General features: G+C 41.1%; 1 protein-coding gene across 4 annotated transcripts in view; it reads right to left on the bottom strand.

Annotated features, from left to right (window-relative positions):
• ca8 (carbonic anhydrase VIII) overlaps positions 1-18,854 on the bottom strand; it is a 55,087-nt gene that overhangs the window by 12,605 nt on the left and 23,628 nt on the right. For 3 of the 4 annotated variants that reach the window (XR_008723298.1, XM_055634017.1, XM_055634016.1), the window contains exons 6-9: positions 15,552-15,614; positions 11,749-11,797; positions 11,528-11,640; positions 5,449-5,616 (exon numbers count right to left, since the gene is read on the bottom strand). Coding sequence is in view for 3 of the 4 variants with exons in the window: in XM_055634017.1 (XP_055489992.1) it covers positions 5,482-5,616; positions 11,528-11,640; positions 11,749-11,797; positions 15,552-15,614 (360 nt within the window). In the remaining variant the exon portion in view is untranslated. Of the gene's footprint in view, positions 1-2,804; positions 3,882-5,448; positions 5,617-11,527; positions 11,641-11,748; positions 11,798-15,551; positions 15,615-18,854 lie in introns of those variants that run through there. The other variant, XM_055634018.1, reaches the window with a different exon arrangement.

Raw genomic sequence — 18,854 nt, 5'->3', positions numbered from 1 at the left:
TGCATGTTGAAATCTCCCATAACAACCACAGCGTTACATTAATTTTAACTCCCGATTCAACTTGCGCCCTTTGTCCAGGCTACTCTTTGGAGGCCTGTAGATTAGTCCCGTTAGGGTCTTTTTACCCTTACAATTCCTTAGTTCTATCCATACTGACTCCACATCTCCTGTTTCAATGTCACCCCTTGCAAAGGACTGAATTTCATTCCTCACCAACAGGGCAACCCCATCCCCTCTGCCCACCTGTCTGTCTTTTCGATAGGAGGTATACCCTTGAATATTCAGTTCCCAGCCCTGGCCCTCTTGCAGCCATGTCTCAGTAATTCCCACAACATCATAATTGCCCATTTCTAACTGAGCCTCAAGCTCGTCCACCTTATTTCTTATACTTCGTGCATTCATATACAGCACTTTGACCTCCATATTCACTTCCCCCCTCGCACCGCTCCCAATTGGCCCTGACCTTACTCTGTGGTCCATTCTCGAGCTTTCCTTCCCATTAATTCGAGAATGTTTTGTAATTTTTCCAGTAGCCACTTCCCCTTCAACTGCATCTTTATACTCCCAATTTGTCAATCCCTCCCCCCCACTATTTAGTTTAAACCCACACGTGTAGCCCTAGCAAACCTGCCTGCCAGAATGTCAGTCCCCCTCCAGTGTTTCACAAGGATGTTACCAGGTCTGGAGTGCTCTGGTTTTGACGAAAGACTGGACAGGCGGAGACAGTTTTCTCTAGAAGATTGAGGGGTGATCTTTGAGTTCCATAAAAGTATAAAGTGGTGTAGATAAGCTGAATGGTCAGTCTTTTTCTCAGCATGGGAGTGTCTAAAACAATGCATAGGTTTAAGGTGAGAGGAGAAAGATTTAAAAGAAACCAGAGGGAGATTTTTTCCTCAGAGGTTGACGAGTATATGGAACAAGCTGCTCGAGAAAGTAGGAGAGGCGGGTACAATTACAATGTTTCAAATACATTTGGACAGGTACATGGATAGACAAGATTTAGAGGGATATGGGCCAAAAGCAAGCAAGTGGGACTAGTTCAGACACCTTGGCCAGGATGAACAAGTTGGACCGAAAAGTGTATTTCCATCCTACAAGATTATCTTCATCCTGAAGACCACCTTAATGAAGATTTATTAGATTAGATTAGATTAGATTTGTTTATTGTCATTCAGACCTTTCGGTCTGAACGAAATTCTGTTTCCCTGCAGTCATACATATAATTTAAAAAAATGACAAAACACATAGTCAACACAAATTTAACATCCACCACAGTGAGTTCACCAAACACCTCCTCACTGTGGTGGAAGGCAAAATCTTAAAGTCTCTGGCTCTTCCCTCTTTGTTCTCCCTCTGCGCAGAGGCGACGGTTCAAACTCCGCGGGTGGTCGATGCCTCGCCACAGCTCAGAGGCCGAGTCAGGTCTCCGCTGCCGCTGCCGCCGCCACAGCCTCGGTGCCGGTCCAGGTCTCCGCTGCTGCTGCCGCCGCTGCCGCCACAGCTCCAGGGCCGAGCCAGGTCTCCGCTGCTGCTGCCGCTGCCGCCGCCGCCACAGCTTGGGTGCCGGGTCAGGTCGCCGCCGCTGCTGCTGCAGCCGCCACAGCTCCAGCCGGGTCAGGTCTCCGCCGCCGCTGCTGCCACCGCCGCCACAGCCTCAGGGCTGAGCCAGGTCTCCGCCGCTGCTGCCGCCGCCACAGCCCCGCTGCCGCCAGCCCCGCCACTAGGCCTCGGCGCAGACGGAGACGGGGGACATGACCGAAGAAAAAGTTGCATCCCCCGAAGGAAGAGGCCAAAGCATGCTTCTCCCACCCCACACATACACAACTTAATAAAACAAAATTAACTAAAACATGACAAGGAACAAAACGAAAGAAAAAAACAGACGGACTGCAGGTGGGCCGCAGCTGTTAAGCCAGCGCCGCCATCTTTGAAAGCTTTACAGACACTTGGCTTCTCTACTACAAAACGCCAAGAATGATTTGATAATATCTGAAAATCCAAAACAAAAGATGTAACAACTCGAGGATGAAAGCAAAAATCATACAAAACATTAACAAACTGTTGTCAAAACGCAGACATTTCGGTCCCACAGCCTAGTGCCTAAGGTTAGAAACCAGATTGATGAAGACATCTCCTTGGAATTTAAATTTGACATAAAATTTGGCAAAACAGGTTTTTTTTTTTAAACAATCTCAAGGGTTGGAGTTGAGACGCTGCAAAAATAAACTAGCCAAGAAGCTGAAGAACCAGTCAAACTAATTAACCAACCATAACCTATTGTTCTTCACAGTCCATCAGGATCAAAGATAACTTGCTCCCATTCTAGCTTTGTGGGTTATGAACTAACTGAAGATGCCAATGTAGAATCCACAAACATTGCCACAGGGCAGACAAGCAAACAATCTGAGAGATAATGTGCTTATTTTACAAAGCGTGGCATCTGTACGCTCCGAATGCACAAATTCTTATGTTCAGAACACCACAAATGTTCCCTTACCATTTTGAGAGATCAAAGTCCAAGGGCCAAGGATTTCCAAAGGTCAGTGCATTTTCATTTCCCCAGGGAGGCTTTGAGATTTTGGAATCTTTTTCTCTACCTGCCTGATAATATTTTTCCATGACAAAGAAGGTCTGTTTTGCACCCAAGTCATACAGTGCAGATGCAAAATGTCCAGGAACTTTTGAAACTACAAATAAGCAAATATCCAGTGTTCATTGGCAGCTTATAAAAATGCCAAGTTACAACAACAGTATTACAGTTGTTGTAATACTCCCAAAGTCAAAAGAATTCAGGATTTGGAAACAGATTTAAGCAATTATTTTTATAGATTATACAAAATCATAAGGTGCAGCAAATTGAGGATATAGACAGCTCTTCACTCACAGCTTTACAGTTATAGGTCAGTCTTAAATACTGCCAAGAGGCTACAGCCATGAAAGAAATTAGACTGAAGGAGAAAGACGAAAAAGATCCTGGATATTTTAAGGATGTTACATAAGAGTTCCTTAGCCCAGTCACAATGTGGAAATAAAAAGAAACAGGTGGAATCACGAGATGAATAACTGAGGTTTCCTTTATTTCAGGCAAGAGGCCAATATGCAAATTAAATCCTAGTGACCCACATCAGGGTTTTTACAGGAACTGCCAGAGGCTATTTTTAAATGGGTTGACAGGACCAGAAGCTAGATTCAATGGATTGTGATTTGATGGCAGTCAAATACAAAGTTGTAACCCCATTCCACCCACTAACCTCAATGTGGCATGTTATCAGTCTTCTCTGTAGAAGCTAGCCTATTCCCACATGAAGCAAATCAACTCAAAATCAGAACAAGCTAACATGAAAGGAATCCATTTAATCCACCCACTGAAAAAGTCCGCCTTGAGTATTTCCATCCCTAGATTTGTGTTCCTATTTAGCATTTGTAAATGTTATAATGTTCAATCATTAATGCACAGCTTGCCAATAGCAATTAAACTAATTTAAAATTAATGCATTATTCAGCTTTATATTTTACTGCTCCTTGCAGAACATCAAAAAAACATAAAAGGTTTAAAATGTTTCAAAAAGCATTACAAGTACAGGAAACAAAGAAATGCATTAATCTTCAAATATACAATCTCAAACTGCTTAATGTACAAGAATACTTTCACCATGTTTTCGCCAGTCACACATCAACTAGACTTGGAAATTCATTCTGCTGATGTTCATTCCATCAGCAGATGGAATATTTTGTAGCAAAGTGTGAAGTCATGCATTTTGGTAGTTGGAATAAAGGCCTAGACTATTTTCTAAATGGGGAGAGAATCCAGAAATCGGAAGTGCAAAAGACTTGGGAGTGCTGGTGCAGGATTCCCCAAAAGTTAATCTGCAAGGTAGAATCTGTAGAAAAGAAAGCAAACTCAATGCTAGCATTTATTTCAAGAGGGCTTGTATACAAAAATAGGGATGTAATGCTGAGTCAACATTTGGAATATTGTGAGCAATTTTGGGCACCATATCTGAGGAAGGATGTGCTGGTGCTGGAGAGGGTCCAGAGGAGGTTTACAAGAATGATCCCGGGAATGATTGGGTTAATCTATGATGAGCATTTGACGGCACTGGGCCTGTACTCGCTAGAGTTTAGAGGAATGAGGAGGGACCACATTAAAACACACAGAATAGTGAAAAGCTTGGATCGAGTGGATGTGAACAGGATGTTTCCACTAGTGGGAGAGTCTAGGACTACGTCACAGCCTCAGAATTAAAGGACGTTCTTTTAGGAAGGACATGAGGAGAAATTTCTTTAGTCAGAGGGTGGTGAATCTGTCGAATTCTTTGCCACAGAAGTCTGTGGAGGCTAAGTCAGTGGATATTTCAAGGGATATGGGGAGAAAGCAGGAACGGGGTATTGATTTTGGATAATCAACCATGATTATATTGAATGGCGGGTGGCTCAAAGGGCCGAATAGCCTACTGATGCACCTATTCTATGTTTCTATTTTTAAGGCATAGACAGATAGATTCTTGATTAATACAGGAGTCAGAGGTTATGGGGAGAAGGCAGGAGAATTGGGTTAGGAGGGAGATAGATCAGCCATGATTGAATGGTGTTGTGGACCGGATGGGCCTAATGGCCTAATTCTATTCCCTTCACTTATGACCTTCCAGCCCATCTCAAACCGCAATGATAAAATTAAAGACAGTTTAAATTTCCTCAACATTATACAGCATTTCTAGTGCATGAAGTTGGTTCAAATGGAATGGCTGCAATGCAAAGAGCAATTTCAAGACAAAACACACAAACTCAATGTGTAACTGTTTAAACACAGTTTAAAAATCCTTAAGTCACTTGTACTTTACATCTCAGGCTGAAGAATTATAACACATTTAAATTTCTGATATACTTTTCATTATAAAGTCAAAATGATTACATTTGAATGTTGATCAAATTATGTTATTAACTGACGGTGTTTTAAATGAAACTATAAAAAACATCCCCAAAACAGGAATAATTGGGGTTTTATTTAATTTGTTTGATGCAAAAAAAGTGATAATAACCTACCATCTAAAATTGGATAACATCGCATTGAACTGCATTAGTCAAATTAAAAATTGAGCACAGTATACTATTTACCTGTTCTGAATAAAATGTTCATGCAACTTAAAGAAATGGACACACATTTACTATGAAAATCTTAAGATACCACAAGTGAGGAATTTTACTCCAATGTTTAGAGATGGTGAGATTTTTTTTAATGTCGTTTTATTCACAATGTTTTAGCAAAGAATAAAAGTAGAAGTGTACTGATCTCAAATTTAAGGACAATCATATCTGTATGTAACAAACTTGTCCAGGAGTGCAAAAGGTCTACAAAAACTTAAATAAACCTGTGGCGATCAGACTCCAGCAAATATATTTGAGTAAAGCATTAATAGCATGTTTGAAGCAGGAATGTTTGAAGGTTACCTGAAGCTGATTATGTTTATTACTGCTCATTCTTTATTGGAATGCAGATCTGATGATTCGGTCACTGAGTGGCTGTGTTGGTCTAAAGTTGTCTCCTAAAATCCCATCACATCCTTCAGGTAGTTCTGCTCCCTTTATGTGAGAACGTACCCTTCTAAACTCTTCTATCTGGAAAGAATGAAATTGGAAGCAAAGAAACATTTGATAAATGTTTTATGCTGTTAATATCTTTACATCTGATCTTGTGTACCAATGATTACTATGGCCACAACTTGCATATCTTGTGCCTTTGGATAGTAACAAGCTACTTCAAGTTGTTCAGGTTGTGAAAATTGAATCAGTGTTAACTTGGTCAATATCTTCCCTTGCAGCACATTTATGGCCTCACTTTCCTATGTGCAACTTCTAGTGATTCGTAAATTTGTATTGAGGTCTGACAAGAGTGCACTGGCCTGAAATGCTACTTCTGATTCTCTCCCTTCAGATGCCATCTGAACATTTTCAGTATTTCTTTTATTTTTATATTATAGAATCACATGACCAAAGTATAATACAAATTAATTGATGGCAGATAAAGTTCCAACAAATTATGGCCAAAAGGAAATTTGGAAAACTCCTTAAGTTGGCATTAAAATTAAAGTAAGCCCTTTGCACAATATGTCTAGGAAAAAGTAACTGATCACCCGGCCCCACCTCTCTTCAAACCTCCCTCCCACTCCAGTCAGTTTGAAGCAAAGTGGAATCAAGCATTTTGGTAGTAGTAATAAAGATGTAGAAATGGGGAGGGAATCCAGAAATCGGAGGTACAAAGGGACTTAGGAGTGCTGGTGCTGGATACCCAAAAAGTTAATCTGCAAGTTTAATCAGTAGTAAAGAAAGCAAACTCAATGCTGGCATTTATTTCAAGAGGGCTTGTATACAAAAACAAGGATGTAATGTTGAGGCTCAATAAGGCGCATGGTAAAGCCACATTTGGAATATTGTGAGCAATTTTGGGCACAATACCTGAGGAAGGATGTGCTGGCTCTGGAGAGGGTCCTGAAGAGGTTTACAAGAATGATCCCAAGATTGAGTAGGTTAACCTATGATGAGCGTTTGTCAGCACTGGGTCTGTACTCGCTGGAGTTTAGAAGAATGAGGGGGGACCTCATTGAAACATACAGAGTAGTGAAAGGCCTGGATAGAGTGGATGTGGAGAGGATGCTTCCACTAGTGGGAGAGTCTCGGACGTTTTTTGAGGAAGTAAATGAGTGGGATTTCTTTTGGCAGAGGGAGTTGAATCTGTGGAATTGCTTCACCAAAGAAGGCAGTGGAGGCTGTCAGTGGATTTTTAAAGGCAGAGATAGGTGGATTCTTCATTAGTACAGGTGTCAGAGGTTATGGGGAAAAGGCAGGAGAATGGGGTTAGGAAATAGAGAGATCAGACATGATTAAATGTCAGTGTAGACTCATTGGGCCGAATGGCCAAATTCGACTCCTATCACTCCTATCACTTAAACCAACATTTGCAGTTCCTCGAGTCCAGCATGAAGCAAGAGGTGTTTTATGCAAATAGTGAAGGCATTCCATGGCTGCAATAATGTTGGGATGGAAGGTGGCAGACAAGGTCAGGGAACATTTATTGTGAATACCTTTTGGGCCTGTCCCACTTAGGTGATTTTTTAGGCAACTACAGGCGACTAGTTTGTCGCCACATGTTCGCTGGGAGTAGTCTCCTCAATCGCGCAAAAAGTCATAGCGTCTTTCTGGACGCCGCTAAATTTTCAACATGTTGAACATTTTTCGGCGACAGTGGGTTTGACGCCAATGAGCATAGCTTGGACTTCTCCTGATGTAGGTGATGTCGTAGGCTGTCACTAAGATGACGTAGGTTGTTGCCGGTTTTTCGGCAACCTGCTACGACTGTGACAGTCGCCGGCAGTTGACAAAAAAAAATCACCAAGTAGGACAGACCAATTAGTACCACTGATGTGATTCATTTCATAGGGCAATTAACAGGCAACTAAATTGTATACATCTGCTAACATGTGTAGGGCCAACTGGGACAAGGACAGACCCTTCTGTGAAGGACATTACTGAACCAGTCGAGTTGTTAAGATAATCCTGTAGTTTCCCTATTATCTTTACGTTCCAGGTTAGTTATTAACTGAATGTAAATGGTGGGATTGGAACTTGGTTGCTGGCAACATCAGTTCAGGCCTCTGGATTACAAGTCCTATTATGCAGCCACTGTGTTACTCTGCCCCATGAATTCCTTCTTTCAAAATAAAAAGACAAGATTATCAATCAGGTAATTAAAAAAAAAAAATGTATGTACAATAATAAAATTAGCCTTTTTTTTTTTCAAATGACAATGAAGGTCAAATTTCCCGACAGTTAGAAGTGTTCCCTTATAACACATTCTGGGAATACAGAATGTCTAAATTGTAGCAAATGCATTGAACAATTTTGTTGACCATTAAAAAATTTCAAGAATTCCTTATTGGCATCCATTGGCTTATACCCGTGTCATTTGGAGGCAGTATCTTAATGCACAATGTTTTACTGACAATACATTATGATAACAGTTGTCAGCATTAAATTACACTGGATCAGGAGCCAGAGCACCAAGCAATTTTCAGATCACAATACAAGATCCCCATTTTCAATTTTCATAAAAATATGGAATTTATTACCTAAATTTATTTTTGCTTTATAGACAATTTATCCAAACTATTGTTTTTAAAAAAGCGCTTAGAATGAAAATAGCACAATAGGTTATATATCTGGGTTACTGCCATAACACGTTTCCAAAAAGAGAAAGCTGTTATGGCATTATGGATTGATAAAGGATGGATAGTTTGAGGCAACCTTCCACTCACATTGACCAACCCCAAAGCTATCCTTCCAAACGCACAATATTTTTATGACTATGGCCAATGACCAAGGCCTCAATTCTGCATCTGTCCTGCAAGCAAAGTATTAAGATAGACACAAAATGCTGGCGTATCTCAGCGGGACAGGCCGCATCTCTGGAGAGGAATGAGTGGCATTTTGGGTCGAGACCCTTCTTCAGACAAATCAGGGGAAAGGGAAACGAGAGATTGTTTCCCTTTCCACTGACCAGTCTGAAGAAGGGACCCGCGGAGTTACGCTAGCATTTTGCGTCTATCTTTAGTTTAAACCTGCATCTGTAGTTCCTTCCTACACAAAGCATTTCAAGATCCTGTTCCCATTATTACTCCGTAGGCTTGTGCTGTCAATGGCATGTTTACTGATGTCAATTATCAAATACATTTAAAAGAGTTGAAATTGATTTAAGTCATAAGGTTATAAGTGATAGGAGTAGAATTAAGCCATTTGGCCCATCAAGTCTACGCCACTCAATCATGGCAGATCTATCTCACCCTCCCAACCCCATTCTCCTGCCTTCTCCCCATAACCTCTGATGCCTGTACTAATCAAGAATTGAGCTCTGCCTTGAAACTATCCATTGACTTGGCCTCCACAGCCTTCCAAGGCAAAGAATTCCACAGATTCACCACCCTGACTAAATAAATTATCCTTATCTTCTTCCTAAAAGAAAGTCCTTTAATTCTGAGCAACTGAGATTAAATTAAAATACTATACGCAAACATTAAGCAACTTATTTATTTTTAAATACAATGATTAAACAAAAGCACAAAACTTACCTTTAATGAATGAATTCACCAACTAGGACTGGTGTAAGAGAGGAACCAGATAAGAAATCTACCCACAACACAGCGACTCATGGAGTGGAGCAAGGAGTCAGACGTGCCTGCATCTAGCTCATTCCACACTTCTGAGCCATAGGCCAAAGCACTCTCCCTCAATGTATTAAAGACCTCTTGCCAGTAGAGTAACTAATCAATGCATTTCTCATGAAAATAAATGATGCTTTGAGTCAAGATTGACTCGAATACAAACATTTTATTATGGTTGGCATGGAGTTGAAACACTGACCCGCTAAACAAAAATTATATGAAAGGATGAGTGAAATTAAATTTCAATTTCTCCATAAGAGCCTTCATTAATCAAATATTATGGGCTCAATGGACAATTCATTGACATACACAAAGTTGATGGGTGAAACTATTCACTATTTTTCTATCCCGTTGGATTTCAGAGTTCATTATTGTCATGGTTTTCAATGAAACCCATCAAAATGGAAACCTTGCATCAGTGGTAAGCAAGTTATCGGAGGGGATTCATATGCATTTGTAAAGGCAAGGACTGGTTAAGGATAGTCAGCATGGCTTTATGCGTGGGAAATCATGTCTCACCAATCTTAGCTTTTTTGAAATGGTGACAAGAAGATTGATGTGGGTGGTGTGGTTAACGTTGTCTGTGTGAACTTTAGCAAGGTCTTTGACAAGTAACTTCATGGTCGCCTAATTTGGAAGGTTAGATCTTCCAAAAGATCCAGGGTGAGCTAGCCACTTGGATACAGAATTAAAGGTAGGACACTTCTTCTTCTGTCGTATGTCTTTTAGACCTGCAGCTCCGTTGAGGCGAGGCAGGCCTACGTGTCATTCTCTAGGTCAATCAGACCTCATTCACAATTCGGTGGCCAGTGATTGGGGCAACTGGTGACTATGTGCTCCACTGTCTGTGTTGGGTCCCCACACTCGCAGGAGGCACTGTTCACAAGGCCCCACCTCTTCATCGCTACTCCATAGCGTCCGATGCCTGTCCTCAAGCGGTTGAGGGTTGTCCACTGCTTTTGGGGCAGGTCCTGGCCAGGGACGTCCATGGGGTCATTGATGTACTGGCGTAGGACACAGGGTGGTGAAAGTAGAGGGTTGTTTATCAGTAACGAGCAGTGTGCCATAGGGAGTACCAGGACACTGCTTTTCATTTATATTAATAAGTTATTTGTGAATGTAGGTGGCATGGATTGGAAGTTTCAAGATGACACCCAAAATTGGTGCGACAGTGAACAGTGAAGAAGGTTATCTATACAGATCTTGAACAAGTAGGTCAATGGGTTAAGGTATGACACATATGGTTTAATTCAGATAAATACAACGTGTTGAATTTTGGTAAGACAAACCAGGGCAGATTACATGGTAAACGGTAGCATCCCAGGGATTGGTGTAGAACAGAAAGTGGTGCACGTACATTGATCCATGAAAGGACAACACAAGTGGATAGGATATTGAATATAGCATGCTTACCTTCCTCAATCAGGGAATTGAGTACAGTGTTGGTACCTCATGTTACAAGATGCTGGTAAAAGTTAACATTTAGTGTACTTGTGCAGTTCTGGTTGCCCTGCTATAGGAAGGACATCATTAAACTAGCAAGGTTGCAAAAACATTCAAGTATATTACTGGGAGAGAGGGATTGAGTTATAAAGGAAGGCTGGATAGGCCAGGAACTTTATCCTTGTCGGAGACTAAGGAAGGACTGCAGGGCCACTTCCTTGCTATATTGCTCTATGTCTAAAGTTTTTTTTAAATCTGCAATAGTATTTATAACCTAGAAATATCCCATTGCTCAATATCAATGGCTTTGCGAACTAACATCAGTAAAACATTAGCGGGTCTCTACGTTACAGATGTTATAGGACTTTGTTTTGCACAAGAGTGGTTTCTCCAATTCCTACATCTTAAAGTAACTACACAATGTTTTATTGTCCATACAGCATCCGATAAACCTTGAAATTGTAAAGGCGTTAATTCATACAAATTCTCTCCAATCCTAAAATGATTAGGATGAGCTGCATACATATACCAAGATATTCTGAATGTTTAATTCAACCACAGATGGGTAAAATTTAAAGAGCCATATTTCCAATGTGACTAAAATTTAGGAAATAGACAATTTGTCTCATTACACACCTTCAAACAATGACATTCACCAGCAAAAGTAGAAAACACACAACGTAGCTTTTTTTTTTGATTGATCCTAATAGTCACATAGCTGCAGTTGACCAGTTTAGAAAAAAATGATTTAAATCAACTACTTCATCTTTGACCTTTGCCTTGAATCTGTGTAGGTGGTAGACTTCCAAGGCTGTAACCTTTACTTAAAAGATAACGCTCTAGAAAGGCAGATTTTGTGCTTCGTTTAATACCTGCAGCTGAGAGATGGTTAAAGGGTATCGAAATAGTATCCAGGCCACGTTTTCACTGCACGGAGGGATGGTCAGAGAGCCTTCATACACCCAGTAGTCCCGGAGGAGTGGATCTAAAGCATTGACAAAACAAGAGAAATTGAAGACATTGTTTGCACAAACTTCTACCTAATGCTTTATTACTTTGAATTAAATTTTATATATTATAAAAGTAAACTTACCAGGAAGTAATGTATTAGGATTAAAACATGGCATGGTTTTCAATTTTCCCTAAATAATAATAAAAATCAATTTATGGCCACAAATAAAAATTAAACACGCATGAAAAAAAATCACTCAGTAGTCAAACGACGATATATTCCCAGAAATTCATACACAGTTGCTAGTGCTGAAGGCATGATGAGGCAAGGGCTCAATAAGTGCCCGGCACGGACTAGAAGGGCCGAGTTGGCCTGTTTCCGTGCTGTAATTGTTATATGGTTATATGGTTATAATATACCTATCCACTTTTGAAATTCAATTCCATTGAAGTCAACCAACTCAGTGAAAAACAATGATTTCCTAGTTGATGGTTTTGTATCAACTTTATCCTTGTTTTAAGCTAACACAACCATTTAAACAATAAATCTCAATTCTCAACTAACATTTGGAAGCAAATCCATATAATTTCATGTGCATTTCCCTCACTAAACCGCATTTCAAGAATGCATCCATAAAATTTGTTCTAATATGACTGAATAATTCTCATAATGAATGTACTCCCCAAAAAATAATTTTCACTTCTTCCTCCGAAAGATGTTAGTTTCATCTGGGTTAGAGATCGCTTATTCCTCATGCAGAAACAAAAAACTGCTGATTACTGGTTAATGCATAAAATACTGGTCTAACTAAGCAGGTCAGGCAGCATCTCTGGATAGGTGCAGTTTCGGGTTGAGACCCATCTTCAGTCAGGTTGTATGTGGAGGGTGGGGGGGGGGGGGGAGAAGAAACCTGTAAAAGGGGAGAGGCAGGATAAAACATGGTAGGCAATGGATCAACATAGTTAAGGGGGTTTATTGATAAATAGATGGTTGGAACCAAAGATCCTATAGCAGAGCAAGATGGGTTACTCTCACGCAAACGTGTAGTACGCTCATGGGCGGATTCATGGGTGATGTTATGACTCATTTTAGCAACCAGCCCCCGCCATCTTGTTCCGCCATCTTGCTCAGCGGGAGAGGGAGTGCGTGCCCCGGAGCAGCAGGAGAGGGAGTGCGCGGCCCGGGGCAGCGGGAGAGGGAATGCGGGGCAGCGGGGAGAGGGGGAGACATTGTAGTGTGGGGGCAGGCGAGGGAGTGCGGGGGGGGGGGGGGGGGGGGGGGGGGGGATAAGGGGAGATAAGGCCTAGTGTGTGTGAAGTTACGGGGAGGTTTGCAATGTTTCTTATTTACAATGTTTATTTAATGTCCCTTGTCTGGTCTGAAATAAAGTTCATTATTGGATCAGAATAAATATAATTGTGTGTGTTATATGATTATATACATTTATATAATTTTCATGTTTGTGTGTTTATAAACATTTTATTCTTTAACAAGAATTAACAGAATTATGAACTAACAGAATTATGAATCTAACCCTATATCACACACAAAAAGTTCCCCTGCAATGTCAATTACCATGCGAGTCGGGTCGGTTCCGATTACCACAAAATCAACTCAAACACTGCTTGTGAGCCATTTAAAAATAAATGATTTAAAAAACATTAAAAAAAGACAATTACCCGAGTCAAATTTTATTCTTGACAAGAAGTTTGAACTGACAGATTTATGAATCTAACCCACACAACATTGATTACACTGCAAGTCGGGTCGGGTCAGGTAGGCTCAGTTTACTAAAATGGGCGGGGAAAAATGCCCAGGATCCCCTCCATAGCGTATTACACGTCAGCCCATTGCATTTAGCAGGAGTAGCCTATCTTGCTCTGCTATAGGATCTTTGGTTGGAACAAAGGCCAGAGATAAGAACAGGAGGTGCGAGACAGGTTTGAAGAGTTGTGGATTGTAAAGCTAGACAGAGGAAGAATCAAGGTCTGGGGAGAATTAGAGGTTACCTAAAATTGGAGAATTCAATTTTCATATCATTGGGTTGTAAGCTACCCAAGCGGAAATACATGGTGCTGTCCCTCCAGCTTGCGTATATCCTCACTCCAGCAATGAAGAAATCCCAGGACAGAAAGGTCAGTATGAGATGCAACAAAACACACACACCAAAGGGGCAATTTGATTTTGAAGCTATGCTATCATGCCTGGCTAACATTACAATATCACGTAGTACAACTTTCCAGAGTAGGGAACATCATTAAACATCACTTGTATGATACTGGTATCTAAGTGAAGACCACCTGCAGCTAAGATCAAGGGTAAATTCTTAATAACATGATTCAACAAACCCCATTTGCGCTCTCTGCAACCTTAATAAAATCTCAGTTAGTAAGGTACATTCACCTTACTCTACAATTAACAGAAGACAAATAAAAAATTAAACATTTAGTTGCCTTGAAGAGATGGACATTAATGGGTTGATTTTGTGCTCAACAGAAAGCTTATGTGTGATCTCCCAGTGGTGAACTTGCAGGAAAGAAACTAGCTTAATTTTTAGTATCTCGGTCACAAAAAAGAAAAATAACATTTGATAACCAGTTTCACAAAGATAAACAAAGTTCCGGCGTAACTCAGTGGGTCAGGCAGCATCTATGCAGAATATAGATGATCAATGTTTTTGGTCGGACCTTTCTTCAGACTGATTTTAGTGGGGTCAGTGGAGAATAGAAGACCAAAAGAGTGTTTGGGGCAGGGGAAAGTCTGGTAAGTGATAGGTAGATACAGGTGAAGGAGTATATATTTGGCAGATGGCTGGACATTAAATTAAATTCTCCACTTTTAATTCTCCACCAACATTAACCAACAAAAATCCACCCCTCCCCTCCCTTCCCATGCTCCAGCTGGGTGCATACCCATTTCTCAGTTTTTGGAGTTTACTTTCAAATTGAATGTTACATCTTTTATATTAGAAAGGCGATTAGACCTCAAAATATATATTTCATTGCAAAGCACTGAGGATATCCCTGGGAAAAGGAAAGCATCATAGTATGTATGTGCAACAGATTCCTTCCTTTCTGGCACGTCTTTCATCATTTTAGCGGAAATTAGATAGTCCAACTGTAATGCTGCATGGGAAACAACAATCTTATCAGTTCCCCATGTGGCTGAGTCCCTCTCACTGCTTCATCATGCCTAGTTAATAATGCAAGAGCAAATCACTGAACAAGCGAGTTCGCAATTATATCCATTAGAGGATGTAAAGTAACTGTCGTCAAAGCAGTACCAATGAGACGTGCTCCTTCTCTCGGCAGCAGAAGGCCACATGACCCAAATTATACAAGCTACATTTTTATTGTTTTAACTTGCTTTATGTTTTTTTGTTTACCCAATTTTATGCTGCTTTCCTTTTCCCGATCATCTATTATTATATAAAAGTCTGTGGCTGCCGCCTGACGTCCGTCCGTCTGGCTTCCGGCTGCCTTTCTTCCTTTTGATTCGCTGCTCCTTCCTATCAGCTTCCAACACACTTCAAAACAAAGTTGCAAGACAGGAACACTCTGAACTTTTCACCTCAATGGGATATCACAGCAAGTGCTTCAACAGGAGGGGGAGGGCCAATTGGTATTGCAATTGGAACTGCTGCAGCAGGCAGGGTAGGTGAAATTGGAATTTTTTTTTAATCCACTGCTGAGGGAGGCAGGGGAGTGCTGGAATCTTACATTTGGGAACGGGTTCAGTTCCGTTGGAGGAGGCGGGTGCATGGTGGAATATTGGGTTGGGGGATCACACCATTGGGGGAGCAGACCCAACGGGTCTGCACTTGGTCTAGTGTGCATATAAAACTGAGCTGCTTGTGCTAGTTTCCTTTATCTTACTTATAAGGACGTTGAGTCATCTGTCCAATATTTTTGTTCCTTCTCCAGAAAAAATGATTTATAGCATACCTTGTATTGAATTTCCTGAAGGATTTCTGTGACTGCCTTTAGGCCCAAGTGTTCCTTTCCTATCTGTGTCAAATAAAAATAGTCATTTATGCACAACCATAAAAGTGTGAAAATGGAGAATTAATAACATTCACACATTAAGTGGACTGCCGTACATACTGGTATTACATGCATGAATAATATTTACATATTGCACATAATGACACTGAATCTCATCCTTTACTCTATTTACAGTAAGTCACCATATATCAGTACCCAGGACCACTAAATCACTGAATAGAAATAAAATACATTTTAAGCTGCCATGCGGATTTTTATTTGAAAATTAAAATGACTACATCATACCCTGAGATGCAAGGAAAATCTACTCCTAATTTGAGGAAGGACATTCTTGCTATTGAGGGAAAGAAGCGTAGGTTCACCAGGTTAATTCCCGGGATGGCGGGACTGACATTTGATGAAAGAATGGGTACACTGGGCTTGTATTCACTGGAATTTAGAAGGATGAGAGTGGACCTTATAGAAACATATAAAAGTCTTAAGGGATTGGACAGGCTAGATGCAGGAAAAACGTTCCCCATGTTGGGGAAGTCCAGAACCACAGTTTAAGAGTAAGGGGTAGGCCATTTAGGACTGAGATGAAGAGAAACGTTTTCACCCAGAGAGTTGTGAATCTGTGGCATTCTCTGCCACAGAAGGCAGTGGTGGCCAATTTACTGGATGTTTTCAAGAGAGAGATTTAGCTCTTGGGGCTAATAGAATCAAGGGATATGGGGAAAAAGCAGGAACGGGGTACTGATTTTGGATGTCAGCATGGTTTTGTACGTGGGAGATCATCTCACAAATCTGATTGAGTTTTTTTAAGACGAGACCAGAGGTGTAGATGTTGTGTACATGGATTTTAGTTAGGCATCCGACAAGGTTAGATCGCATGGGTTCCGAGAGATAGCTGAATGGATAGCAAATTGGCTTAATGGATGGAAGCAGAGGGTGCTGGTGGAAAGCTGCCTATCAGACTGGAGGCTTGTGACTAGTGGTGAGCCCCAGGGTTCGATGCTGAGCCCATTACCGTTTATCATCTACATTAATGATTTGGATGAGATCATCCAGGGCAAGATTAGCAAGTTTGCTGATGATACAAAAGTGGGTGGTTTTGCAGATAGTGAAGATGTTTATAAAAGATTGCAGCAGGATCTTGATCGTTGGCCAATTGGGCTGAGGAATGGTTGATGGAATTTAATACAGAGAAGTGTGAAATGTTGCATTTTGGGACGTCAAAGACCTACACTATAAATGGTAGGCCTCTGGGGAGTGTTGTAGAGCAGAGGGATCTAGAAGTGCAGATGCATGGTTCCTTGAAGGTTGAGTTGCAGATATATAAGGTGGTCAAAAAGGCTTTTGGCACATTGGCCTTTATCAGTCAGAGAATTGAGTACAAAAGTTGGGAGGTCATGTTGCAGTTGTACACTATAAGACATTGGTGAGACTGCATTTAGAATATTGGGTTCAGTTATAGTTATAGGCACCATGTTATAGGAAATATATTGTCAAGCATGAAAGGGTTCAGACATGATTTATGAGATTATTTACAGGACCAGTGGATCTGAGCTACAGGGAGAGGTTGTGTAGGCTCAGACTCTTGGAGTGCCGGAGGATGAGGGGTAATCTTATAGAGGTGTATAAAATCGTGAAAAGAATACTGTAGATTGGGTAGATGCACAGAATCTCTTGCCCAGAGTAGGGGAATAGAGGACTAGAGGGCATAGATCCAAGGTGAAGGGGAAAAGATTTTAAAGGAATCTGAGGGGTAACTTTTTCGCACAAAGGGTGGTGGGTGTATAGAACAAGTGGCCAGAGGAGGTAGTTGAGGTTGAGACTATGCCAACGGTTAAGAAACAGTTAGACAGGTACATGGATAGGACAGGTTTGGATGAATATGGACCAAGCGCAGGCAGGTGGGACTAGTGTAGATGGGACATATAGGCAAGTTGGGCCGAAGGGCCTGTTTCCACACTGCATCACTCTATGACTCTATGAATCGATTATTGTAAATTGTCCCTCATGTGTAATGTTAGTGCACGGGGATTGCCAGTCGGCACGGGGGCGAAGGGCCTGTTTTCACATTATATCTTGAGACTAAACTCATTGTACAAATCTTTTTAACCCACTTTTTAAGAAAGGCGGGAAAGAGAAAACAGGGTATTATAGACCAGTTAGCCTGACACCTGTGGAGGGGAAGATGCTGAAATAAATTATAAAAGATGAGATAGCCATACATTTGGATAGCAGTAACAGGATCGGTCCGAGTCAGCATGGATTGACGAAGGGGAAATCATGCTCGACTAATCTTCTGGAATTTTTTGAAGATGTAACTAGGAAAATGGACAAGGGAGAGCCAGTGGATGTAGTGTACCTGGACTTTCAGAAAGCATTTGATAAGGTCCCACATAGGAGATTAGTGGGCAAAATTAGGGCACATGGTATTGGCGATAGAGTGCTGACATGGATAGAAAATTGGTTGGCAGACAGGAAACAAAGAGTAGGGATTAACGGGTCCCTTTCAGAATGGCAGACAGTGACTAGTGGGGTACCGCAAGGCTCATGTGCTGGGACTGCAGCTATTTACAATATACATCAATGATTTGGATGAAGGGATTCAAGTAGCATTAGCAAATTTGCAGATGACACAAAGCTGGGTGGCAGTGTGAACTGTGAGGAGGATGCTATGAGAATGCAGGGTGACTTGCACAGGTTGGGGGAGTGGGCAAATGCATGGCAGATGAAGTTTAATGCGGATAAATGTGAGGTTATCCACTTTGGTAGCAAAAACAGGAAGGCAGATTACTATCTAAATGGTGTCAAGTTGGGAAAAGGGGAAGTACAATGGGATCTGAAGGTCCTTGTACAGCAGTCTATGAAAGTAAGCATGCAGGTACAGCAGGCAGTGGAGAAAGCCAATGGCATGTTGACATCTTCTTGACTGCAATATGGACTATCCAAGATATCGCCATTAGCTGTCCCAAATTCACTGTTTGTCATATGTTATTCCATGTTAAAAACAGAGGAGAAATATTCATCGAGGACCTTGCGCATCTCTTGTGGCTTCACACATAGAAACCAACCTAAGATGCCCCATTCTTCCTCTAATTATCCTTTTCCCTATAAAATACAATTATAAAATCTCTTTGGATTCTCATCCAACAGGAGCGTACATATCTTGAACTGTCAGTGTCAATAAAACAACTCCCATCTCCTCTTTTACCCCACCTTTATCTCACCTGCAGCACGTGTATCCTGGAATTG

The sequence above is a fragment of the Leucoraja erinacea genome, chromosome 4 (assembly GCF_028641065.1).
Source record: "Leucoraja erinacea ecotype New England chromosome 4, Leri_hhj_1, whole genome shotgun sequence".
Lineage (NCBI taxonomy): Eukaryota > Metazoa > Chordata > Chondrichthyes > Rajiformes > Rajidae > Leucoraja > Leucoraja erinaceus.
This window is presented reverse-complemented; position numbering and strand designations above follow the sequence as displayed.